This window comes from Apis florea, unplaced genomic scaffold, assembly GCF_048593485.1.
Source record: "Apis florea isolate Af1SG1 unplaced genomic scaffold, ASM4859348v1 contig_24_pilon, whole genome shotgun sequence".
In the NCBI taxonomy this organism is placed as follows: domain Eukaryota; kingdom Metazoa; phylum Arthropoda; class Insecta; order Hymenoptera; family Apidae; genus Apis; species Apis florea.
Genome location: NW_028256597.1, coordinates 278,785 through 300,810, shown reverse-complemented (window position 1 = coordinate 300,810; position 22,026 = coordinate 278,785). Strand labels below are relative to the sequence as shown.

The 22,026-nt window shown below is 28.6% G+C and overlaps 3 protein-coding genes across 8 annotated transcripts; 2 read left to right on the top strand and 1 right to left on the bottom strand.

Moving 5' to 3' along the window:
• The first annotated feature begins 2,067 nt into the window (after positions 1-2,067).
• LOC147657811 (putative flavin-containing monoamine oxidase A) lies at positions 2,068-4,589 on the top strand. The gene is made up of 8 exons (XM_086907086.1): positions 2,068-2,328; positions 2,456-2,673; positions 2,881-3,037; positions 3,143-3,261; positions 3,339-3,478; positions 3,576-4,034; positions 4,104-4,247; positions 4,378-4,589. Exons 1-8 carry the CDS (start codon positions 2,178-2,180, stop codon positions 4,505-4,507), a joined length of 1,518 nt encoding a protein of 505 aa, XP_086763212.1. The 5' UTR covers positions 2,068-2,177; the 3' UTR covers positions 4,508-4,589.
• A 342-nt stretch (positions 4,590-4,931) lies between these two features.
• On the top strand, positions 4,932-10,033 carry LOC100870769 (P protein). Of its 2 annotated transcripts, none has more exons than XM_086907098.1 (17): positions 4,932-5,041; positions 5,325-5,481; positions 5,648-5,716; positions 5,796-5,916; positions 5,979-6,051; positions 6,128-6,309; positions 6,392-6,498; positions 6,579-6,738; positions 6,818-6,889; positions 6,965-7,096; positions 7,344-7,598; positions 7,781-7,915; positions 8,002-8,196; positions 8,271-8,504; positions 8,569-8,827; positions 8,967-9,060; positions 9,594-10,033. In XM_086907098.1, the coding sequence occupies exons 1-17, from the start codon at positions 4,957-4,959 to the stop codon at positions 9,679-9,681; spliced, it is 2,418 nt and encodes an 805-aa protein (XP_086763224.1). In that variant the 5' UTR covers positions 4,932-4,956; the 3' UTR covers positions 9,682-10,033. The 2 variants fall into 2 exon arrangements, with proteins under 2 accessions (XP_086763224.1, XP_086763225.1); XM_086907099.1 differs by having other exon boundaries at positions 8,943-9,060; positions 9,594-9,691.
• On the bottom strand, positions 5,207-21,245 carry EloA (transcription elongation factor elongin A). Of its 5 annotated transcripts, none has more exons than XM_086907095.1 (10): positions 17,032-17,553; positions 16,198-16,475; positions 15,034-16,007; positions 14,466-14,638; positions 14,190-14,359; positions 14,024-14,115; positions 13,737-13,936; positions 13,366-13,648; positions 13,166-13,269; positions 5,207-5,504 (listed from the first exon to the last, which is right to left on the bottom strand). In XM_086907095.1, exons 1-9 carry the CDS (start codon positions 17,098-17,100, stop codon positions 13,202-13,204), a joined length of 2,307 nt encoding a protein of 768 aa, XP_086763221.1. In that variant the 5' UTR covers positions 17,101-17,553; the 3' UTR covers positions 5,207-5,504; positions 13,166-13,201. The 5 variants fall into 5 exon arrangements, with proteins under 5 accessions (XP_086763221.1, XP_086763222.1, XP_012344225.3 ...); XM_086907096.1 differs by lacking the exons at positions 5,207-5,504; positions 17,032-17,553 and adding exons at positions 9,125-11,576; positions 20,825-21,245; XM_012488771.3 differs by lacking the exon at positions 5,207-5,504 and adding an exon at positions 9,125-11,576.
• Positions 21,246-22,026: the final 781 nt, after the last annotated feature.

Below are 22,026 nucleotides of genomic sequence, written 5' to 3'. Positions count from 1 at the left end.
CGGCCACGGGAATCGAAACACATCCCCGTCCAGATAGAAAAGTTTTTGCGATTTTATCCTTAGGACGAACGAAATCTCTACACCTTTTCTTTCTCTCTTTCTCTCTCTTCTTCGTTTTACTCGATTATTTCAATAATTCTGATTAGATCAAATTCGACGAAAAATTTCGATCGAAGAGGAAAATCGTCAATCCGACCGCTGTCAAGAAACTTGGAAGCCGCGTGTATCGTCGCGAGGAAGGGGGGAGGCAAAGTTTCGGCGAGAATGGGTAATCAGTTTCTTTCCTGATGGCTTAAGTAACAACGAGCGCGTCCCAAAGTTTCGAGGAGGGGAGAAGACTTAATCAGGCCGGTCTCTCTCCCCCTCCCTCGAAAACTTATCCCGGATGCACAAGTTGGGAATCCTTGCGGGTTTAATGCCTATTATGCAGATCAGCGCTCGGCCAACGAATAAGTCAAATACGGTTAACAATGGGGAATCGGCAAGTTGGTCGATCGTGGAGGAGAATCGAGAGCGATTGGCTGTTTGAACGGCGGAGAGACGGAAGCGGCCGGGGCGGAGGAGGCGGTGTGTCGCCTCGGGCGGCTCTGTTTGCAGACATAAGGGAGCCCCGGGGTTGAACGGCGCGCGAGTCGGGGGAGTTCAATTGGTGGCGGCAATCCTGGTAATGTACCCGTGGGGCTCTGTCAAAGTGCTTTCCAGAAGAGAGCCGATGTTGCATTCGGCAAAGTTCATTCTTGCCGGAAGTGGCGGCCCAAACACAGTTGCATCCTCCCCCCCGGATGCGAGGACGGAGCCTGTTCGATCTCTTCGAAGTACGGGGTGGGACGAACAAACAAGGGGAGAGATCAGAGGTGAATTGTCAAAAGTTGTCGAGCTTAAGAAAGAACAATTTCGGTGAGAGCTTTTCATTCCCGTTTCCTCTTCTTATCCCTTCCTCCGCCGGTCCGGTGCGAAGTAACAACTCTCCTCTCGAAAGTTAGAATGGAAGAAATATTCGCGACGAAGGGATCAAACTTTCCGCCTTGAAATTAATATATCTGCGAGAGAAGATTGTGGCCGGCATCGGGAGTTCGTGGGGAGGGAAAGTAGGATAAAAGTAGTTTCCTTTAAATAAGAGGAGGACGAGATATAATTGGCCGTTTATCGGAAGAAAACTTAACGGTGGACTCTAACGAGAGGCCGTGAATCGTCTATTTACTTTTTATCAAAAGGGATGGGGGAGTCGCTTCGATAGTTGTTCGCCTGTTTTCACACCTTCATGCCTGGGGACTCGAGTTTAAAAACGGAGGGTTAAATAATGTATATCACAGCGGCAAGATCGGGCGGTAAAACAGTTATAAAAACACGGGCAACTACGTTAAGATCAATTATTTAAGATGTACAGCTCCGTAAAGAGAGAGTAGACCAGTCGTAAAGGGGGCGGAAGAAAGTAACGCTTCTAGGACGAACCGGAAGGAAGGGGGAGGTAAAGGGGTGGGGAGGGAAGGTGGCCATCGCGGGAGTTATAAAGGTTGCAGTTAAAAAGTTGCTTGAATTATCAAGGGACATACTGGTTCGAGACGATGCCGACCGTTATTTTTGAGCTGTTGCGTATCGGAATTTGCACGTGAAAGCTCGCGCCATTTTGGCCACGCTGATGAAATTGTCGGATGGAGAAAAATCCGATATCCATTATTTCCGTTTCGATGGATGATGGTACAAACTTTTCCAACTTTTTATCATTCTTCTATCGAATAATTACGCGTATCGATGATAAAATTTCGACTCGTGCAACGACCCTTCAATCAGGCGGCCTTTCGTACTCGTCTCGTATTCGAAATTAATCGTAATGGAATTTGTAATCTCCGTTCATTTCGAATTAATTGTATTCTTTCGCATTACCAAAATCATTGTTACTCAACGATTCGATAATAATCATTCTAATTGAATATTAGTCGATGAAAATTTATCGATTTTTATAATATATAGAAAGCTAAATATAGACGATCACGGAAATAGTTTAAAGTTGTAAAATGTCTCGAGTCGATTTCGTGAATTTTGAAACGTTTGTTCTTTTTTTTTTTTATTATTAATTGTGCTTTTTAAATTGCCAACTTCGAGTGAAAATTATTCGACAGATATTTTTGTCGTGATGTAAATAGTAAACACTAAAGGATAATATAAATGTAATATATATGGCTGCCGATTTTGCCGATGAGGAATTCGTTAAAGAGGATACGAACGACTACGATATTATAATTATAGGAGGAGGTTTAGCTGGTCTTACATGCGCGTACACTATTCTGAGTAAAGTTGGGTTAGATATATTAATCATCGAAGCGAATGGTAAATACTTTTCCAAAAATAGGAGAAAATTATATTATGATGATGAAATTTTTAGACTATATTCGAATTAAAATTTCTCTGAATGAATATCTTTCTTTTTTTATACGATTTATATCCAAAATCATAGGTGACGTAGGAGGTCGAATTTTATCGAAAAAATTTTGCACTTCTTATCATGCTAATTCCTCGCAAAAACATATTACCAATTTATTGAACACGTTGCACATAAAAATTATGGAAAGATCGCATAAGGAGAGAAAGGATCGAATATTGTACACGAGAGGAAAACCTTATAAAATTTTACCTAAATTTTTTGGAGCCGAGGTTCACAATTTTTTCCAAAGGGTATGTAATGTAAATTGGCATATTTATGACGAATAATTTCGCGCCATTTTGAAAAAGGAGTATATTTCGATAAATATTTATCGCGATCAAGAAATTTAAACATTCGATATTCATTGGCACACGCGTCTGCATTTTTATCAAATGATAAAATCGATTAAAAGTATTTTATCCTAGTATCGCAATTATTATTTCCGTTCATCCTTTCAGATCGAAGAAAATTCATCAAACATAAGATTTAGTAATTACTTCAAAACCGAAGAAGCAGAGAATCTCGCCGTGACAAGCGTTGAACAATTGCTCCGTCAAATCGTTCTCTTTCCCTACGTGCGATCACTGTGCCGGGCGTATATATGCACTACCTGCGGTAATCTAATTTTTATCGATAAAAATCTTTTTTATTGATTTTTCTTTCGCGTAACCGTGAAAAAATATCGTGAAACATTTCCTCCTGTAAAATTGTTTTAAACAGCTATGCGAAATCTCAATGATATCTCGGCACTTTGGTTCTTCGTCATGTTGTACGGTGCATCGGGTTTCTCCAATCGATTGAAGATCATGATAGGCGACAATAATCAATATTTCGTACAAGTATAGTCGCGCGAAGAATTCACGGTAAAAAAAAAAAAAAAAATTATTGATTGCGTTATATCGTTGTATTGCAACAGGGTGGCATGTCTAAAGTTACGCATACGCTGTTAAAACGTATTTTACAAGAAGAAGGTGAAATAAAATACGTTGAACCAGTTAGCAAGATCATGTTCAACGATGTTCGAGCTTACGTGTTCACGGAAAAAAATTATTTCAGGTATTGTTATATACATCTTTTCGTTGATAAAGAAAACTAAATGTATAGAATATGTGTATATACACGTGAAACTTACGATAGAAAAAATTGTTTGCAGATGCGAATTAGCAGTTATTGCAATACCTCCATCGATGATGGACCGTATCACTATCGAGCCATCGATATACACGAAAACGTTGTACGCGCCGGCTGACAATGTATTTTTCAATGTAACGTACAAGAAACCGTTTTGGACCGACAATTCCATAAAGGATATCCTAACCACGTGGGATTTTGGCAATAATTTAAACTTCGTCTACGACACGTCGCACGAGCACAACAATAAAGTTGTTCTAACTGGATTCCTCGCTGAATCTCATTTCACGCAGACGCGCAAGAAATGCCTGTTCACCACGTTGGACGATTGTTACAATTCCACCAACGCTTCCAATTATTTACGATACAAAGAATACGATCCTTCGTTGGTAAACGATCAAGTGACGTTCGGTTGTCCGATGAGCACGCTGAGACCCACCTCGTTCGACGATCACCTGCACAAAGAGGAATCTTACGACAGGTGAGCGTGAAAATTATTAAATTATTCGCGCTGCATTGTTTATTTAACGAGATTATTCCTTGCCGAAAGGATTTTATTTACTTCGAGCGAATACGCTAAGAATTGGCCCGGCACGATAGACGGTGCGATCCAAGCGGGTGAAAGAACAGCTTTCGAGGTTTTATTGCGAATTAGGCCGCAAGTACTTTCTTTCCGTGATATGACTACTCTAGGGTAAATACTCTAGATTTGTACAAGTAACGATTAACAAATTAAATTACCAGATTAAAAAAATTCCGTTTCTCTGTTTTTTTAATTTTTTTCCTTTTTTCTTTTTTTTTTTTCTTTCTTTCTTTTTTTTTAGTGAGATGATTAACATAAAAACAATAACAAGACATCGGACCTATTCCTGGAAAATATACACCGTACAATATCTTGGGATAATACTTCACGTTGCTATTTTCTTATCATTTTTAAGAGTGGCTTACGACTGAAATACACAACAAAGTTCATTAATATTAAGTTGTAAGAGAGAGATTTTTAAATTTAACAATAAAAGTTCCACGGACGCATCGATTTCAAGAATTATTTTTTTACGATATTAAAAAATTCGTTTACAATTCGAAAATTTAGCTATGAGAAATCCCATATAGAGATAGACAATTTTGACAAGCGCTTGACTAAACAGAAACACACGTATATATATATATATGTTATAAATATATAAACGTTAAATGTGACCCCTAACGAGAAAATATAGATAGCTAGAATCGGTAGATATCAAACAGTTCCACAGCTCTTCCTCCTTCCGTTAACATCTCCGATTCAAACGTACAACGTACGGTATTTCGGATATATTTATTAATTGTGTAAAACGTGTGAAAAACGAACTAATCTATCCTGATCTATTTAGTAATTAGAACAGTATATATTACAATCGAGAATGTTCGATGACACGAGCGAGGATGAAACGGGATTGCAGACGCCAATAGTGCTGAGGAAAGGATCACGATGCAGTCGTGATTCAGGTAATTACATTGGTATCGATTATTGACTTGTGTATTATTCTTCTTTCTTTCTCGATTGAAAAGAAAAAGGAGCCTTCACCTTTAGCATCGTTAATTATTAAAAAATATATATATATATATAATAATGTAATATATTTGATCAAATCTTTGTTTTTCTTTTGTTTTTTTTTTCTTCTTCTTCTCTGTTTTCGAGTCACCGTGTATATAATTTAATTTTCACGAGTTCATGGCCAATAATACACTTTATGACTCTTTTGCTTGACATTTATTCGATACGATATAGTAACTCCATCATCTATCACGAGTTCAATAATACTCGGCCAAATCCCAGAAGAGGTACTCCGTGTTTGGAGTCAACTACCAGAGGCGATACGTTTGGATCCTAGTTTGGCAGTTTTTCAAAGAGAATACGATCGGGTCCATCACACCGTGGGAGGAAGGTCCGTACTTCTTAATGTCTTCTCTGTAAACAGTATATAACAGTATATATGTTAGTATAATGCAAAAATTTCACGTCGATAATACACGTTTACAATAAAATGGAATCGCGCAGTAATACTTATTCTTGTACGTCGTGTCGCAATTATTTCGAATAATTTTTAACAGATCCACGGATGGAGCAAAGAAAGACTGTCTGGTAGTAAATATGTCCCTCGAGAAACCATTGCCATTGAGGTAAGTGGCACGGAGATGTTTTTCTTTTTCCGTTGATATTTAAATTAAGTTAATAAAATGTTTTATAACTACATAATAGATTGAAAAATAAGGAAAACGACGAGGATCTGAATATACAAGAGACACAAGAAACGAAACAGAAGCCTTTTTACCGATACGCCAAGCTGACTTTATTATGTCTCTGTTGGTTAATATTCAGCGTAAGTTTATTCTCCGTTGAATTATCGTGTTAAATTGTATTCATTGTATTCCTTCGTTTCAGTTAATATTGGTAATTAAAAGCGAGAAGATCGAATCGTTGCATCAAATCTCAATACCCAGTGGACAAATAAAAAGTACGCTTCAACGTTTCGATATCACTTAATTATAAGAATAATTTAATAAATTGTTGCGGTTGAATTAATTTTTTAGGTTATAAAATGTACGGTGAAATTCCTAGGAAATATATCAGTATAATGCTGGAAGGATCGTTGCTTCCTCCGGTGAAACCAATAGAATACGCAAATATATCGGATAGGTATTTAATGATATGGCTGGAATTCTTCGAAGATAATAAGACTAATCAATTTTTCAACGGATATGAAGAAATTAAGGTAACAACTGTGTAACATCTTAAGAAGAGATTTTCGTCTTGGACTAATATTTATAAATTAATCCATTAATCCGTTAATGTAGAACGTGAGTGATATATGGGTTTTGCCGATACTTCCTGAAAATCTAATGGACATTTTTCCTGGACAAAGGCATCAGAAGATATTTAATTTAAGAAATATGGATAAGAAGTAGGCGCAAAAATGTTTAACGATCGAATTTTCAAAATATATCCTTCTTCGAAAAATTGTATTGTCATTTTATTTTACAGTACGTTAGAGCACGGAGAGATATCGATCAAATTGAAAACTAATCTAGAATCCAGTTTTGCTATTTCCATCAGTTATGATTTATCACCTATAGACAAAGACGATGGGATAGTTTATGCTGCATTAATTTTATTGGGATTATATGTACTTATAATATTCGAGGTAATTCGAATAATTTACGAGTAATATTTCGAGTAGAAGATCTTTCATCTTTTAATAATTTTAACTCATTATTATATAGATTGTACATAGAACTTTAGCAGCCATGCTAGCTTCGACCATGTCTATCGCGATATTGGCAACTTTAAATGAGGTAAAAATCTTCTTGAAAAGGATCCATGAAATTTGTCGACTGATTTTAAATTATCAAATTAAAATCATTTTCCAGAGGCCAACTATGAATGAATTAATATCTTGGATAGACGTCGACACATTGCTATTATTATTCTCGATGATGATACTTGTTGCCGTGATCGCTGAAACGGGTATATTCGACTGGTTGGCAGTTTACGCTTACAAGGTAATTTAATTTCTAAATAAACGTTTACAAATCGTTAAATAATAATTATAGTTGCACTTGGGTACAAATTTTTAAATTGTACAAAAATTTTTTTGTTACGCAGAAAACTAAATATATTATCAAGTGAAACTTTTACAATTTTAATAATTGTAAAAATTAAATTGAAATGATATATAAATCAAACAAAAAATATATATATATATTACTAAAACAGAATACATCTATTCACTCGTCCAATTTTCTTTAGATTACTGGAGGAAAGTTATGGCCGCTCGTAGGTACACTATGTTTCTTTACAACGTTAATTTCATCATTCCTAGATAATGTTACGACAGTATTGTTAATGACACCGGTGACCATCAGATTATGCGAAGTAATGGAAATAAATCCGGTGCCAATATTGACAGCGATGGTGGTTTATTCTAATATCGGGGGTGCTATGACGCCAATAGGCGATCCGCCCAACGTAATTATTACATCGAATCGCGATGTTATCAATAATGTAAGGGACTACTTCGAGTATTGATTTCTACAAATATTTCATTAAGGATTAAATTAAATCAGTATAACGCATTACCGTTAAAATAAAAATGTTTAATCACGATATTAACATTCCTTAATAAAATATTAATACATATCTTATTCATTACGTAATATTTATCATTATTGTTCATCGTTATTCAGGGCATCGATTTCAGCACGTTCACAATACACATGAGCATAGGTGTAATATTGGTAGTGATCGTAGTATACGCTCAACTACGATTCGTCTTTCGAGATATGGCCGCTCTTAAATTCGCCGAACCCCCAGATGTACAGGTATATATAAATATTCCTTCTAATCGTTTATTTCGACAAACAAACGAGTTGAAAAGGACAAAAATTGCTTAAACCTTTCGTTTCAGGAATTAAGGCATGAAATTGCCATTTGGCAAAGGGCCGCGGCAAGTTTGTCGAGTTATAGTAAAGATGAAAATTTAGTGAGAGAAACTTTGTTGAAAAAAGTTCAACGATTGCTCTCCCAGTTAAAAAAGAAGCTAATGACAGGCAGCGGGACACTTGAGAGGTATAAAACTACGCTTGAGGAACTTCAAGAAAAGGTAAAATATTAAATCGATATATATATATATATATTCATTAATATCTTCATATTCGGATTTTTATTTTATTACAGTATCCTATTCGGGACAAATGGTTGTTGGTAAAATCCGGATTTACCTTGATCTTCGTGATCACGTTATTCTTCGTGCACAGTGTGCCAAATTTGCATTTATCATTAGGTTGGACCGCTTTGTTAGGTGTTCTCTTATTGTTGATTGTAGCGGATAGCGAAGATTTGGATGGTCTGATGGCGCGCGTGGAATGGAGCACTTTATTATTCTTCGCGTCTTTATTCGTTCTTATGGAGGTAGAAAGATAAACGCGATAAATAAATAAATGAATAAAATCTCGATTAATTAACGTGATTTTAGGCTTTATCACGATTGGGTTTGATCGCTTGGATAGGAAAGCAAACGGAGAAGATAATTTTATCTGTGAACGAGGAATCACGATTGGCAGTAGCTATACTGCTATTGCTTTGGGTGTCAGCATTCGCAAGCTCGTTCGTGGACAACGTGCCTCTTTCAACTATGATGATAAGGATCGTCACTACTTTGGCGCAAAATAATGAATTAAAATTACCCCTACAACCGTTGGTGTGGGCATTAGCTTTTGGCGCTTGTATGGGAGGTAATGAAAGTTCGAATATTTGAAATATTTATCTGAAAGTAAAGTATGATATATATATTCTCTTGTGCAAAGGCTGAGGGTTTGATAAAGACCAATTTTAATGTGATTTATTTAGTTGAATGGATAGGAATATTTGCAGGAAATGGAACTTTGATTGGAGCTACTGCTAATGTAGTTTGCGCAGGAGTTGCAGAACAGCATGGGTACAAATTCTCTTTTATTCAATTTTTCAAGTAAGTAATTATTTTTAAGGAATGATCGAGGAAGGCCGCAGATTACAAAGTTTTTTCGTACAAATTATAAGTTCTGTATCTTTTATTCAGGGCATATACAAAATAATAAATTAATAATTGATATAATTGATATAAATAAGAGATACATTTTTTGAAATTATCGTTTGTATTTATACATCTATTAATTAATTAATTAAAATTAATTCATTTTATTGAATAAATAAAATCGTAGCATATCGTTATTCAAATAATTTCCAAAAATTTTGCAATCGATTTCCACTTAAAACTTTGTATGTATTTTCATTTAATAGCGAGGCAATAATAAACCTGTATGATTATATGAAATAACTTCTAACTAATCTAATATTGTATCGAATAGCTCGGTATTTCATCGAGTGAAATTTCGAATTCAAATCGAATAATAAATCGCGAATAAATTAAGCTTATTTTCACAAGAGTTTGTCGCTAATTCATTCTTCGCGTAATAATAATTTAATTAATTCGACAAATAATTTTCAATGCGTTCGTTTCAGAGTGGGCTTTCCAATTATGCTGACAAGTGCTATGACAATAACCATGTACTTAATGATCGCTCACGTCATTTTCCATTGGAACGGATAATGTAATTATAACGACCTATGTTTAAACATTCTTAAAAAAATAAAATAAAAATAAAATCGGAAAAAAATATATAAAAATTATTCGAATCAAATTTGTCTGTTTGGATTCTTTTCTAATATTTTTGATTAATATTACATTGCAATGTAACGCATGTAACACTATATAGATTTACTTCGCTCGATAAATTGTTTTAATAATCTCATTATATGAATTTTTCATATAATTCCAATTCCTCTAATTAATAAGAATTGTATTAATGTTAAGTTTTATTCGTTATATTTATTTTAATTGAAATCAATCTTAATTGTATAAATCAAATTAAATAAATATTCTACATTATTGTATAATTTAATAATCAATCGTATTATTGAATAAAATATTTTAAAACTTTTATGAGAAAATGTTTATTGATATTAATTCGTTACACTAAATTGAAAAATAAATTATGTAAATATTTATGAATACAGTATTTCATATTTAACCATAATCTACTTATTATTTTTACTTTTAATCATTTCAAACGATAACATCAATTTTTTCATTATTTTTCCTATATGAAAATATCATATTTTTAATCTTATATAATTTCCTTTAATTCAATCGATTTATAAAAGGGAAAGTGTTCACAACCTCGCTATATAAATTAATCAGACTAATTAATAATCAATACAAATGTATACATATATTATCCATCATCCATGTATGATTTATGATTTTCATTTTGACTATTTATTTTATTGTTCTTTTATGCATATAGAAATTTAAATTTATTAGATTTGAAGGATGAAAATCTAATAAATTACAAAAATTACATAACGAATGACTTCCTATAAAATTAAATTAATTTATTCTAAATAAACATAATTAATAATTAAGTAGATTATAATAAACTATGTTCTCATCATTCTTCAATTTTTGTTCTATATAAATATAAATAAGAAATTCATAAAAGAAGTATCATACTTTGACGCATATATTTTAACTATATTTTGTAAATACCAAAACGATTGATTAACATTATCAAATTGTTAATCTTTTTCGTAAGGTACTATTTTTATTTTTTGATATATTGCTCAAGCGAGGTAAAAATGTAAAAAAAAAAGGGAAAAAAAATTACAAACAATAAAGAATTTATGTACAAAAATTTTGAGTTTTAGAATGTAATCTGTTGAAGGTAAACGTAGAACGTAAAATACTTCATTTATGAATATCGTTCTACATTATATAGGAAAATAAAATAATTATAAAAATGGGATGAATGTATAAAAATTAATGCATAAATACTTAATTGATTTAAATTGAATAATTAATTAATTTAAATTTTACTCAAATGATATGGAATTTTTAGGTTTTTCGAGTTTTGAAGTTCCTCAAATTCATCTGTTGATTCTTAAAATTATGTTTACTATCAAAATTAAAATATTTTACATAATCGCTAATATATCATAAATAAAACATAAATACATTACCTTAAATATGACTACATATATGAAATGAATTACATACATGATTATTATTTATCCTTACATAATATACTTACAATATTGTTATACTAATTAAATATAATATTTCTTACGCAATAACTTAAATTTAAAAGATCAAATAGATTTAATTTCATTAATAATTATATATACTGATAATAATGTTAAATTAATTATTTGTTTTTTTTTTTTTAAATATTTTCCTTTTCCAATACAGTGGACGTATAACATTTTTATAATATATTCTTCTTCTTTCGTTTTTTAATTATATATAGTATATATAAAACTGTTTGTGGCATTCTTTCTTGCTATTTCGATTATTTTACAAGTGAAAATTTCACTTTTATGAATATTAAATTTAAAAAATTTTAAAATTCATTAATTTCATTAATCCAGGAAATATAATTTTAAAACCTAAAATATATTATGTATATGTATATATATATATATATGTATTTCTAGAAAATATAGATTAATTAAATATATATAAAAATGGTGTTTTTGAAAGAAGATTAATTTTAAACTTATTCTAATCTGTTTAAATTAACTTCATTATTTTATTATTTATAATTTTAATAATACTAAATAAAATATATGTAAAATACAAATGTTTCAAAAACACCATTTCAATATAATAAGTATAAAATAATATGATAATATATCTAATATAATTTAATGTTAAGGAAATTTAAAATTTGTTCAAAAATATTACGATTTGTTCAGATAATCATATTCTTAAAAAAATTTAAATTCATATATGATATAAATATATCATATAACATTAATATAAGAATCATAAAAAAATTATCTTATACTTAATATATATTTATATGAATGAATTACAATGTTTAAACGCACACGCATATTAAATAAAATAATTATTCGTATAGAACGTTTAATTATTATTTGTTGTTCAAATAAAGATTTACAAAAATATTAACGTGCAACATTTACTGCTTAACTATATCGAATTAACTATACTTTTAGTTATTATTTTGTGATTTCAAATTTTTAAGCGTTTATAATATGCATTAAAGATTCTTTAAATATAAATATAAACTAATTATTTCTGATCATTAAAATAATTCAATATCATAATTCATTAAACATATATGTATAATTAATTCTATTCATCTTTTGTTACAATAATGAAATTAGTTTATAATGCATTAACTATTTTATAAATATTTCAATGTTATACTATATAAATCTACGACAACGGTCACAAATATTTCAAATTTATTATGACTTATAGAAGAATGCTCTACTCTTCATATTCTTAGTACTAATGATCATTTTAATTTTTTATTTTATTTTATTTTATTTTCTTTTTTTTTTTTTTTTAGATATTTATCTAATCTGGTATATATCACTCTAAATCACAAAAAATATTTACATTTGTAATCTAAAAAAATTAATGAATCACAGCAACAAATGGGACATATTTATTATGTATATAGTTTTGTATTTCTATATGAATAAGTTTTCTATATTTTTTTTATGGACAGATATAATTAAATAACACGATGTCATTGTAAAGTAAAATATACTGAACGAAATTAAATTTATATGTAAGATTTTTAAATTCATTATTGTATTAAATAATTAAAATATCAGAGTAATAAATATCATGATATTTAAAAAATATCAATTTATGCTGGTTGAATTTGTATGAAGTCATTATAACTTTTATATAATGAAATATTTTGAATTTTCATTTTTATCGAAAAATCTAAATACTTGTGCCCTTCTACTGTATAATTAATGAAATTAATTATAATTTTTACAGTAGATATAAAAGCACTGATTATTTTGGTATGATCAATTTGGTAAATCTCGGAATGCCTGAAGCAGCATGCAAACTTCACACGAATATATTTCTGTTCAACATACATTACTTCGTCAATATGTAACACAATCGAAAGTATATATAAATTCTTATAAAATATTTATATATATATATATATTATGCTTAACATTCGTAACAAAATAATATGACTTACCTAAATTATTGAATACATTAATATATTTTGTATAAACTACCGTTTATAACGTCCTTTTATTAATTGTAATGCTTTTGCCATGAGTGGTGCTTTTGTTTTCTTCACTATATCAGCCAGCAATGAAAACAAAAAATTTATGTTAATATATTAAAGTATTCTAAGTTAAGCCAATATTTTATATCGTATATAAAAATACATACATGTTTTTGTGTTACGAGATATAGGTGGTGGCGGGACAGATATATTTGTAGCAGCTGTAGGTCCTCCGCCGCTGATTAATTTCTTCTTTAAATTAGATGCAGTGGTAGGTAAAGAATTAGCAGTACCATATTTAGCTTGTTTTTTAAGAATATTTCTTGGAGGTTTAACAACATTGTCTACATATGCAAGTTTAGTAGATCTTACAGGAACAGATTTATCTATCGATTGTTTTATATTAGCTGTAAGTGTTTTTAATTTGGCTTCTCTTTCATCTAAACATCGCTGTTGATGAATAAAAAGTACAAAATAATCAATATGAAATAAGATAAAATAAAAAAATAATTTAAATAATACAAATCCATTGACTTACCATATATGTCTCACGCCATGTTTCCATTTCTTCTCTTTGCTTATTTCTAAATTCACGGTTACAATGATATTGCCATAATTCATCCGTATCTTCAACTAAATAAGGATTGTAATGTTCTAACATAAAAAGTTGATCTGCAGTTGCGCGCTCAAGAACAGGTTTTATTATATCAAAAGGCACACCACCCGTAAATTCAAGTGCTATTTACAAAAAATAAAAAAATATATATATATATATATTCACAAAACTTCTTAAAAATATAATTATATAATTTATAGATAACTTACCATCAATATTTTCTATCAATACCCTTGTACATAACTCAAATAAAGTTGGTACACTCGTATAACCAGATTTATTTCCTGAATATACTTTTGTCCTAAAATTAAAATTACAATTATAATTACACATCAACACACATTGTTATCATATATATATATTTACAGTATATACCTTTGATTTTTAACATAGATTACATCTGTAAGAAGTTTATCTTCTTCCTTACGCTGAACTGGATTAATATATGGCAGTGGCTTATAATTTGGACTAATTTCAGGTAATGTAGATGCTAAATCTACATTTAATGGCTCTAATTTTATATTTGATGTTAAAAGCGATGGAGTCTACAAAAAAAAAAAGAAAATTTTTTTATTAATAATTGTTTTTTAATGATAAAAAGTTCTTTAAATAATTAATAATATAAATAAAATAATTAATAATATAAATTACTCGTAAATTATCATTTGTTGGTTCAATTTTCACTGTAACTTTCTTATTATTTATAGCAGCTGATTGTTCTGCTTTCATCACTTTAGATGCGCTTGTATTTGGAGAATTATTATTACGTTTTTTTGATACTTGTGTCATTGTACACATACCTAATGCTTCTGCAAAGCTAGCACCTATAGACAAATAAACAATATTCATAATTTTTTAAATTAATAAAAATAATAAAATTCATTGAAATTTAATTATTGAATATAAAGGTAATATTTTAAAGGTAATATTTCATAAAAAATAATTTAAAACTATAAAATATATTTTGATATTAAAGTATAATTATGCTTTCTATTTTAATTTACATTTTGATCATAAAAAATAAATCAAGTATAATAAATACAAAACCAAATTCATACAACATAGAATATATTAAATAATTTAATAGATGCACATAATAATGTTATAAAAAAATATAATTTATTCAGTATTCTTAATAAAGAAAAGAAAACAAATACTGCATATCTATTTTGATCATGTATGAAATACAAACACAATTATATTTATAAATATAACTAACCAGAGTGGCAATCAATTCCTTCATCTCCATTAATTTCTTGTTTTATTTTTATCAAATCCTTAGATTCTTTTGATCCATGTTTCACATGTTTTGAATCTTTATTACTTTTATTTTCATGTCTATTTTTTTCTCCCTTATGATCCTTTTTCTTAGTCCTATCTTTACTTTTATCATGATGCTTATCACTAGAGGAACTATTGTGATGTTTTAATTCTGAAGATTCCTTAGAATGATTACTTCGTCTAGTTTCATCTTTATTATGATTTGTATGTGTTTCAATTTTATGTTTATGTTTCTCACTATTAATATCTTTTAATTTGCTATTAGATGAATCAGTTCGATATTTGCTAGAACTGCTTTTTGATTTTTCATGAGCATCTTTTTTTTCATATTTAATTTCATTTTTAGTTAATATATCTTTATCCTTGGGTTCTTCTTTTATTTTAATTGTATTTAATGTGATACTATTATTATGCTTTTCAAAACTAGAAGATTCTTGAAATTTAACTTCATCATTTTCACTATCTGAATATTTTCTTCGTTTATTTTCTTTTTTAAGTATATTTGAATCATAATTTTTTCGTTTTTTATGATTTTCTTCATTAATTTTAGATAAGCTATTGTTATCCAAAGATTTGTTAGAATGTTTTTCTGTATTATCAGATTTATTGTGATTATGATGTTTAGAACTTTGAATTTCATCTTTTTTATAGGCACTTTTATCTTTCGAAGATTTTTTGTCATTTTTTGACTCATGTTTATGATTATGTTTAGATTTGTCATATTTCTTTTGTTTTTCTAAATTATTATTTGAATTTTTAGCAACATCATTATTTATTCTCGGTTGAGATTCATTAATTTTTAATTTAGATTCATATTTTGAAGAATATTTATTACTATGTGATGTATGTGACATTTCAGATTTTTCTGACTTATGTTTATACATATTTTTTTGATTTTCTTCACTTTTATGTCTGAAAAATCATTTATATTTATCTATCTATTTTATCTATCTATTTTATATATATATAACAAATACATATATATATAAATATTTATTTATTAAAAGAAACAAAATATTATTATAATAAATATAATAATTCTGCATTAAATTAATAAATATATTATAAATATATAATAATTATATATAAAATGTCATTATACCTTATAGAATTTTCTTCAGATTTTGGGGATTCACGATTATTTATATTATAGCTGTCAGGTGCATCAGGAACACATGTATCGTCTTCGTATTCAACTTCACCTTCGCTAGTTTCTTCACTAGCAACCATTGCTTTCCATTTTGCTACGAGTGCTTTAGCAGCATTTCCTACACCACCATCATATTTTCTTAAACCATTTACAGTACGTCCTACACCAGTATCTTGAAGATGTTTCACTGTTACTGGCAAATTAGATAGTTTTGAAATACAATAAATAACCTGTAATATTTAAAATAATATATATTAGTTAATACATTAATTATATAAATCAAATTATATATATATATATCAAATAATTAAAAAAAAAAATATCAAAATAAAAAAGCAATACGATTATAATACAAAAGATATAATTTTTATTTTAAGAATGAATAATAAAATATAAAGCTAACTAATGTATAAATGTTATAGATAAAATTTATAGAAGTAAAAATAATATGCAAAAATTATATATTTTTTAAAAGGATGATTTTATATGAGGAAAAAAGCAAAATAAAAATACAATAGAATAAATGTTATAAAAATTTTCATTTAAGAATGAATATATAAATATATATATTTATATATATATATATATTCATATATATATATATATTTTTATAATATATATATTATATTTATATAGTGTTTATAAATATTTATAGAATTTAAATATTGTCATAATTGTATTTAAATTTCATTATAAGGTTATATCCCAACTATATTAATAAAACTGCACCATTGTATACGTTGCTAAAATTTTGTAGAATACTAAAATTAGTGCAACAATACATACTTTATCTTCATTGTCATCACATTTTTCAATATTTCGCTGATAATGCTTAATTTTATCCACTACATACATTATTGTAGCTGCCAGCTGCTAACTGCTGTTTGTCCCGAATTTATGAACAGATGGACACAAACGATGGAAAAAGTTACTTTCAATAGAATATTAGTTTTATTAGCCACGCAGTAAATTTCATTGACTAAATTACATTTATAGATTCACATTTATTTAGAAAATGCTATTGTATATAATGTAAATTAAAGAGGATATATATGAAGTTCATTTTTATACAATTGAATAGGATACATAAAAGTATAAATAAAAATTAATAGCTCGAACTTGAAAATTGTATTTTATAAGTAAAAAAGCTCGATAATGATGATAAAGAATATAAGAAACATATATAATATAAAATTAGATTGCAAAAATTTTAATTACTTCATATGTATGACATGACAATTCGCAATGCTTTAAACTTAATGAAAATATATGTATGTATAGAATATGGTAAGATTTGTAATACGATGTGAATCATTTATTATGAATTTTATAGATTTTTATGGATATTATAATAAAAGAAATAAATAGAATAGAATAAAAATTATTAAATCACTTATAATAAAAAACTATTTAATTTAAAAGATATTTGATTAATAAAAAGGTAATCTAAGGTAAAATTTTTTTTGTTTTCATAGCTTAATATCGTTTTCTATGAAGAATATCGAGCTGTAACGATAAATATATATCTTTACAAATGATACAATATGAAAGAATAAATTTATAAAAACAAATTATTCTTATTCTAAAAGATAAATATGCAAATAAAATATGTAAGTATCCATATAAATATATAAAATCTATTTTTAAATTATATTTTCCTAAATTTATAAAATCGAAATAATAGATATTTCTAGTTCTAAAATTGTGGAAAAATTTCTCGTGTCACTTCCTGTCCACATATAAAAAATAAATTTATATATATGCACGATATATAGAAATAAAAAATTATCAAGTATATATTTATATGAGATAATTCCATGGAATAATCAGTAGATTTGAGAAGAATAGATAATAAAGTTAATCAAAAATTGGCGCCGTATCACGAACACATGGATAACGTAAAGCAAATATAGATAAAGAGAAAAAATAATAGGATAAAGATAGAGATAGAATAAAAATATTGAAATCAGCGCCATCTTCAGAGTGCCGCAAATGAAACTCATAAAAAAAGGACAAAAAATAGAGGAAGAAAGATAGAGATAGGATAAAAATTGACATTCAGCGCCATCTTTTGAGTATTCTCTGAAACATATATCTAAATATATCACAAGATGTCGCTGGATTTCAAATCTTACTCTACCTTATCCTGTTTTAAGAAGATATTGCCCATATTCAAGAGATGGCACTAGTGATCATTTCTCGCCCTATCTCTATCCTTCTCTCACTATTTTCTGTCCTTCCTTTACGAGTTTCATTTGCGGCACTCTAGAGATGGCGCTGATTTCAATATTTTTATCGTATCTTTGTCCTTCTCTCGCTATTTCCTTTCCTTGTTTATATTTGCTTGACACGAAACCATAACGAAATACGAAACGTATTTGAATTGGACAGATCGTCGTTTCATTTTCCTTTCAAAATTATAATTTTTATAATATTATAATCTGAATATTACATTTCCGGTTTTATAATATATTGAAAATAAAACGAAATGTGAAACTATCATTTCAGTTACTCGTTTTACGATAATTATATTTTATATACAAATATAATCGTGCGTATAAATTCATTTACGTTTATAAGAATTCTATTTTTTATTTTATTCTATTTCTTATTTTTATTTATATTGAAATTTAATTTCAACTTCGACCATTAATAACATTGCTATCTTATTTTAAAATCGAATTAATAAAATTGTAAGAATGTCCTAATTCCTCTAAGAGATAAAAAATGAATTGACCAATGAGATTCTCGTCTGCGATATATAACAAGCATTTTTCTATTGAATTTAAATCAAAATATTGGTTTGAAAATATATCAGTTCAAGGATTTACGATAAGTTTATTAATAATATCAAAGATCATTTAAAATACGAAGATCTAGTACAAGTCATTATTCATTCATATGCTTAATCTTATCGTTCGTTAATTATAATAATTATAATATATATATATTATAAATGTAAATAATGTAAATAAAATTTTTTTATTTACAATCGTAACAATTAATTTTTGATGCACTATTTTTTTTACATATCGATGAGTATTATAAATTATTATAAGTCATGAAATTATTACATAAATTATTACTGATATGTATATATATATATATATATATGTATATGTAATATATAAAATATGTATATATAAAATAAAAAAAAAATATTTAAAATATTTTGCATTATTCAAATATTTTTATCATTCATTCTTCGAATATTTGTGATTTTAATTATGCAGCAATTTGCGAGTTTTACATTCAATTTATGGAAATATCAAGAATTTAGAGAGAATTTTTTTTTATATTATTTAAAAAAAAACATAAGTAAAAACTATCAGCCGACTTAATTACAGGATATACAACAACGTATATTTCTTATCACATCTTTCTAATTATAGCGATATTACATTTTAATATCGAGAACACGAAACAGGATTCACGAATTAATACTTTGTTAGATAGATCGAATATTAATAGTTTTCAACAAAATAGCGAGATACGAAATAAATTTTGAATAAGAACAATTCTCTTTCGAGTACAAGATTTCTCTTTCGAGTACATTTTTTTTTTTTTTTTTTTTTTTTACGAAAAGAAATCGCGCAAGTAAATTTAAGTAAGGCCTTAGGTTTAATTGGTTACTTAATGTGAAGCGTGCGAAACGAGAAAGTCACAGGGTTAACCAATTTGTTGTTTCTGCTGCTTGAAAAATATCGTCTGTTTCACAATTTTGCATTGTTTCACATTTATTTGAAGCAATATTTATAAAATTTTCTCATTTATCATTCTTAAATATAATTTTATTAGAGAAAATTTAACGGATTTAACGTAAAAAAAAAAAAAAAAAAAGAACTTGAAAAAATATTTAAATTGCATTTTCATACGTGCAAAAATATACACATAATAATAATAGTTAAAATTTATTCTCGATAAGTAATTATTATATATACACATATATATGTCGTTTAATCTAATAAGTTCATGTTTATTTCCAACATTATTCTAATGATCTCAATAATTCATTTAATTTCCTGTTGACGTTATCGCGAAAAAAAGTATCGCATCGGCGACATCGATTTTTAGGTTTTATTTTTTTTTTTCCTTTTTTTTTTTTTTACGAAAGAGTTGATAATCTTTCCTTAATCGGGCACCTTTGACATATAACATTTATTATTGACCAGATAATATGTCTTCGATTTAAATAAGTTTACAGTATATATATATATATATATGTATTTTTTTTTCTTTTTGGAATTCTTGGAAGAAAATTATAAATATTCAATATTATTCCAATTTTGTGAATAATCGACATTCGACATTTTGTCGAAAAATTGGGACAAGAAAAATTTTATATATAACGCAGACTCGTAACGAAGACTCGATTGAAGAAATAGAAATATTTCAATTTTGGGATAAACGAATATTTTACACCCACCACCCTTAACTTTTTTTTCTCCATATTTCACGAATCAAATAACGAATATCGCGACAGAATTCGAATCATATACATTGGAAAATATACTTTCCTCTGTGCCCAATTTATTTTTTAATCGTTAACGAAAAATATTCGAATATTATTATTACTCACTCAATATCCTCCTCGACGACGATTAATAATCGGTGAACAATCTGTTGCGGCAACGTTGTTCCAAGTTCTTCAACGGCTTCCGATTCACTCAGGAAGTTGCAAAGGAATTCACAGGAGAGAGTTCAACACTTGTCAAGAATTCACCGAGTACTGACTTTGACCACCGACTGCACGCGCATGCAAAATTCGAATGAAGAACGAGCGGAGTTTAGGGGATGGGGATGGCCAGGGTTAAGGGCAACGGTAAAATTGTGAAAATTTCTGATTGGAGAGGAGTTGGCCAGGAGGAAGCGGACGATTGGTCGAGGAAAGATAAGGTGATTAAGGGTAAATGGGCCTTCCTGGTAATAACAGGCCACCCCACTCGTCTACCTGTCGTCCTTCAGATTGGAACAACAATGATGAGCAGTAAAGCAATAAAATTAACTATAATAAAGTAAACCGTTAATTCGTGGAAGAACGTGGCAATGTTTGAATGCATTGTAAATTATAATAATTCCGGAAAATTTATTAGAGGATTTGGTTTTACGATTGTTATTCTCGAAACAGTTAGAAATTCAGTTACAAAAGATGGGAAATGGGCAAAAACCGGAGGAGGAAAGATTTCAATTGTGTCGAGGGAATTGAAAATGGAATAATTCCGAATTATGTAAAGAGAATAATAATAATAAAACGGGGGGGGAACAATTAATTTCTTTTGGAATTGTAATTATATTTGACGGGTGTTTGAACAAACAATTTGACAAATGATTCGTCGCACGTAATAATTATTGCCCGACCGAGATTTTTTTTCAGATCATCACCTCTCGTGGTAAACATATTAAATTAATCGTTAACACGTTGCACAATCTTCTTTTGCGTATATTTTAACAACAACAATAAACAACAAAACTTTCCGCTCCTTCCGTCGTTCGATTTCCGTCCGATCTTATTATTTATCCCTATCGCTCTAATTTCATTTCCGAACAAATCGTATATAAATTGTATATAAATATACACGTATACAACTGCATAGAACACATTGGTGTAGCGAAATAAAAATTTCACCGACAGTCGGATACTGTTCTTTATACATCTTTCATAACCTTGTCTCGCAACTTTCTAAGGTTCTAATCTGAAAAAATGCACGGACGAAGCTTTACAGTTATTCGAACCTTAAAACATTCAGTTCCGTGTGGTATGGCGAATAACTTTCCACAATT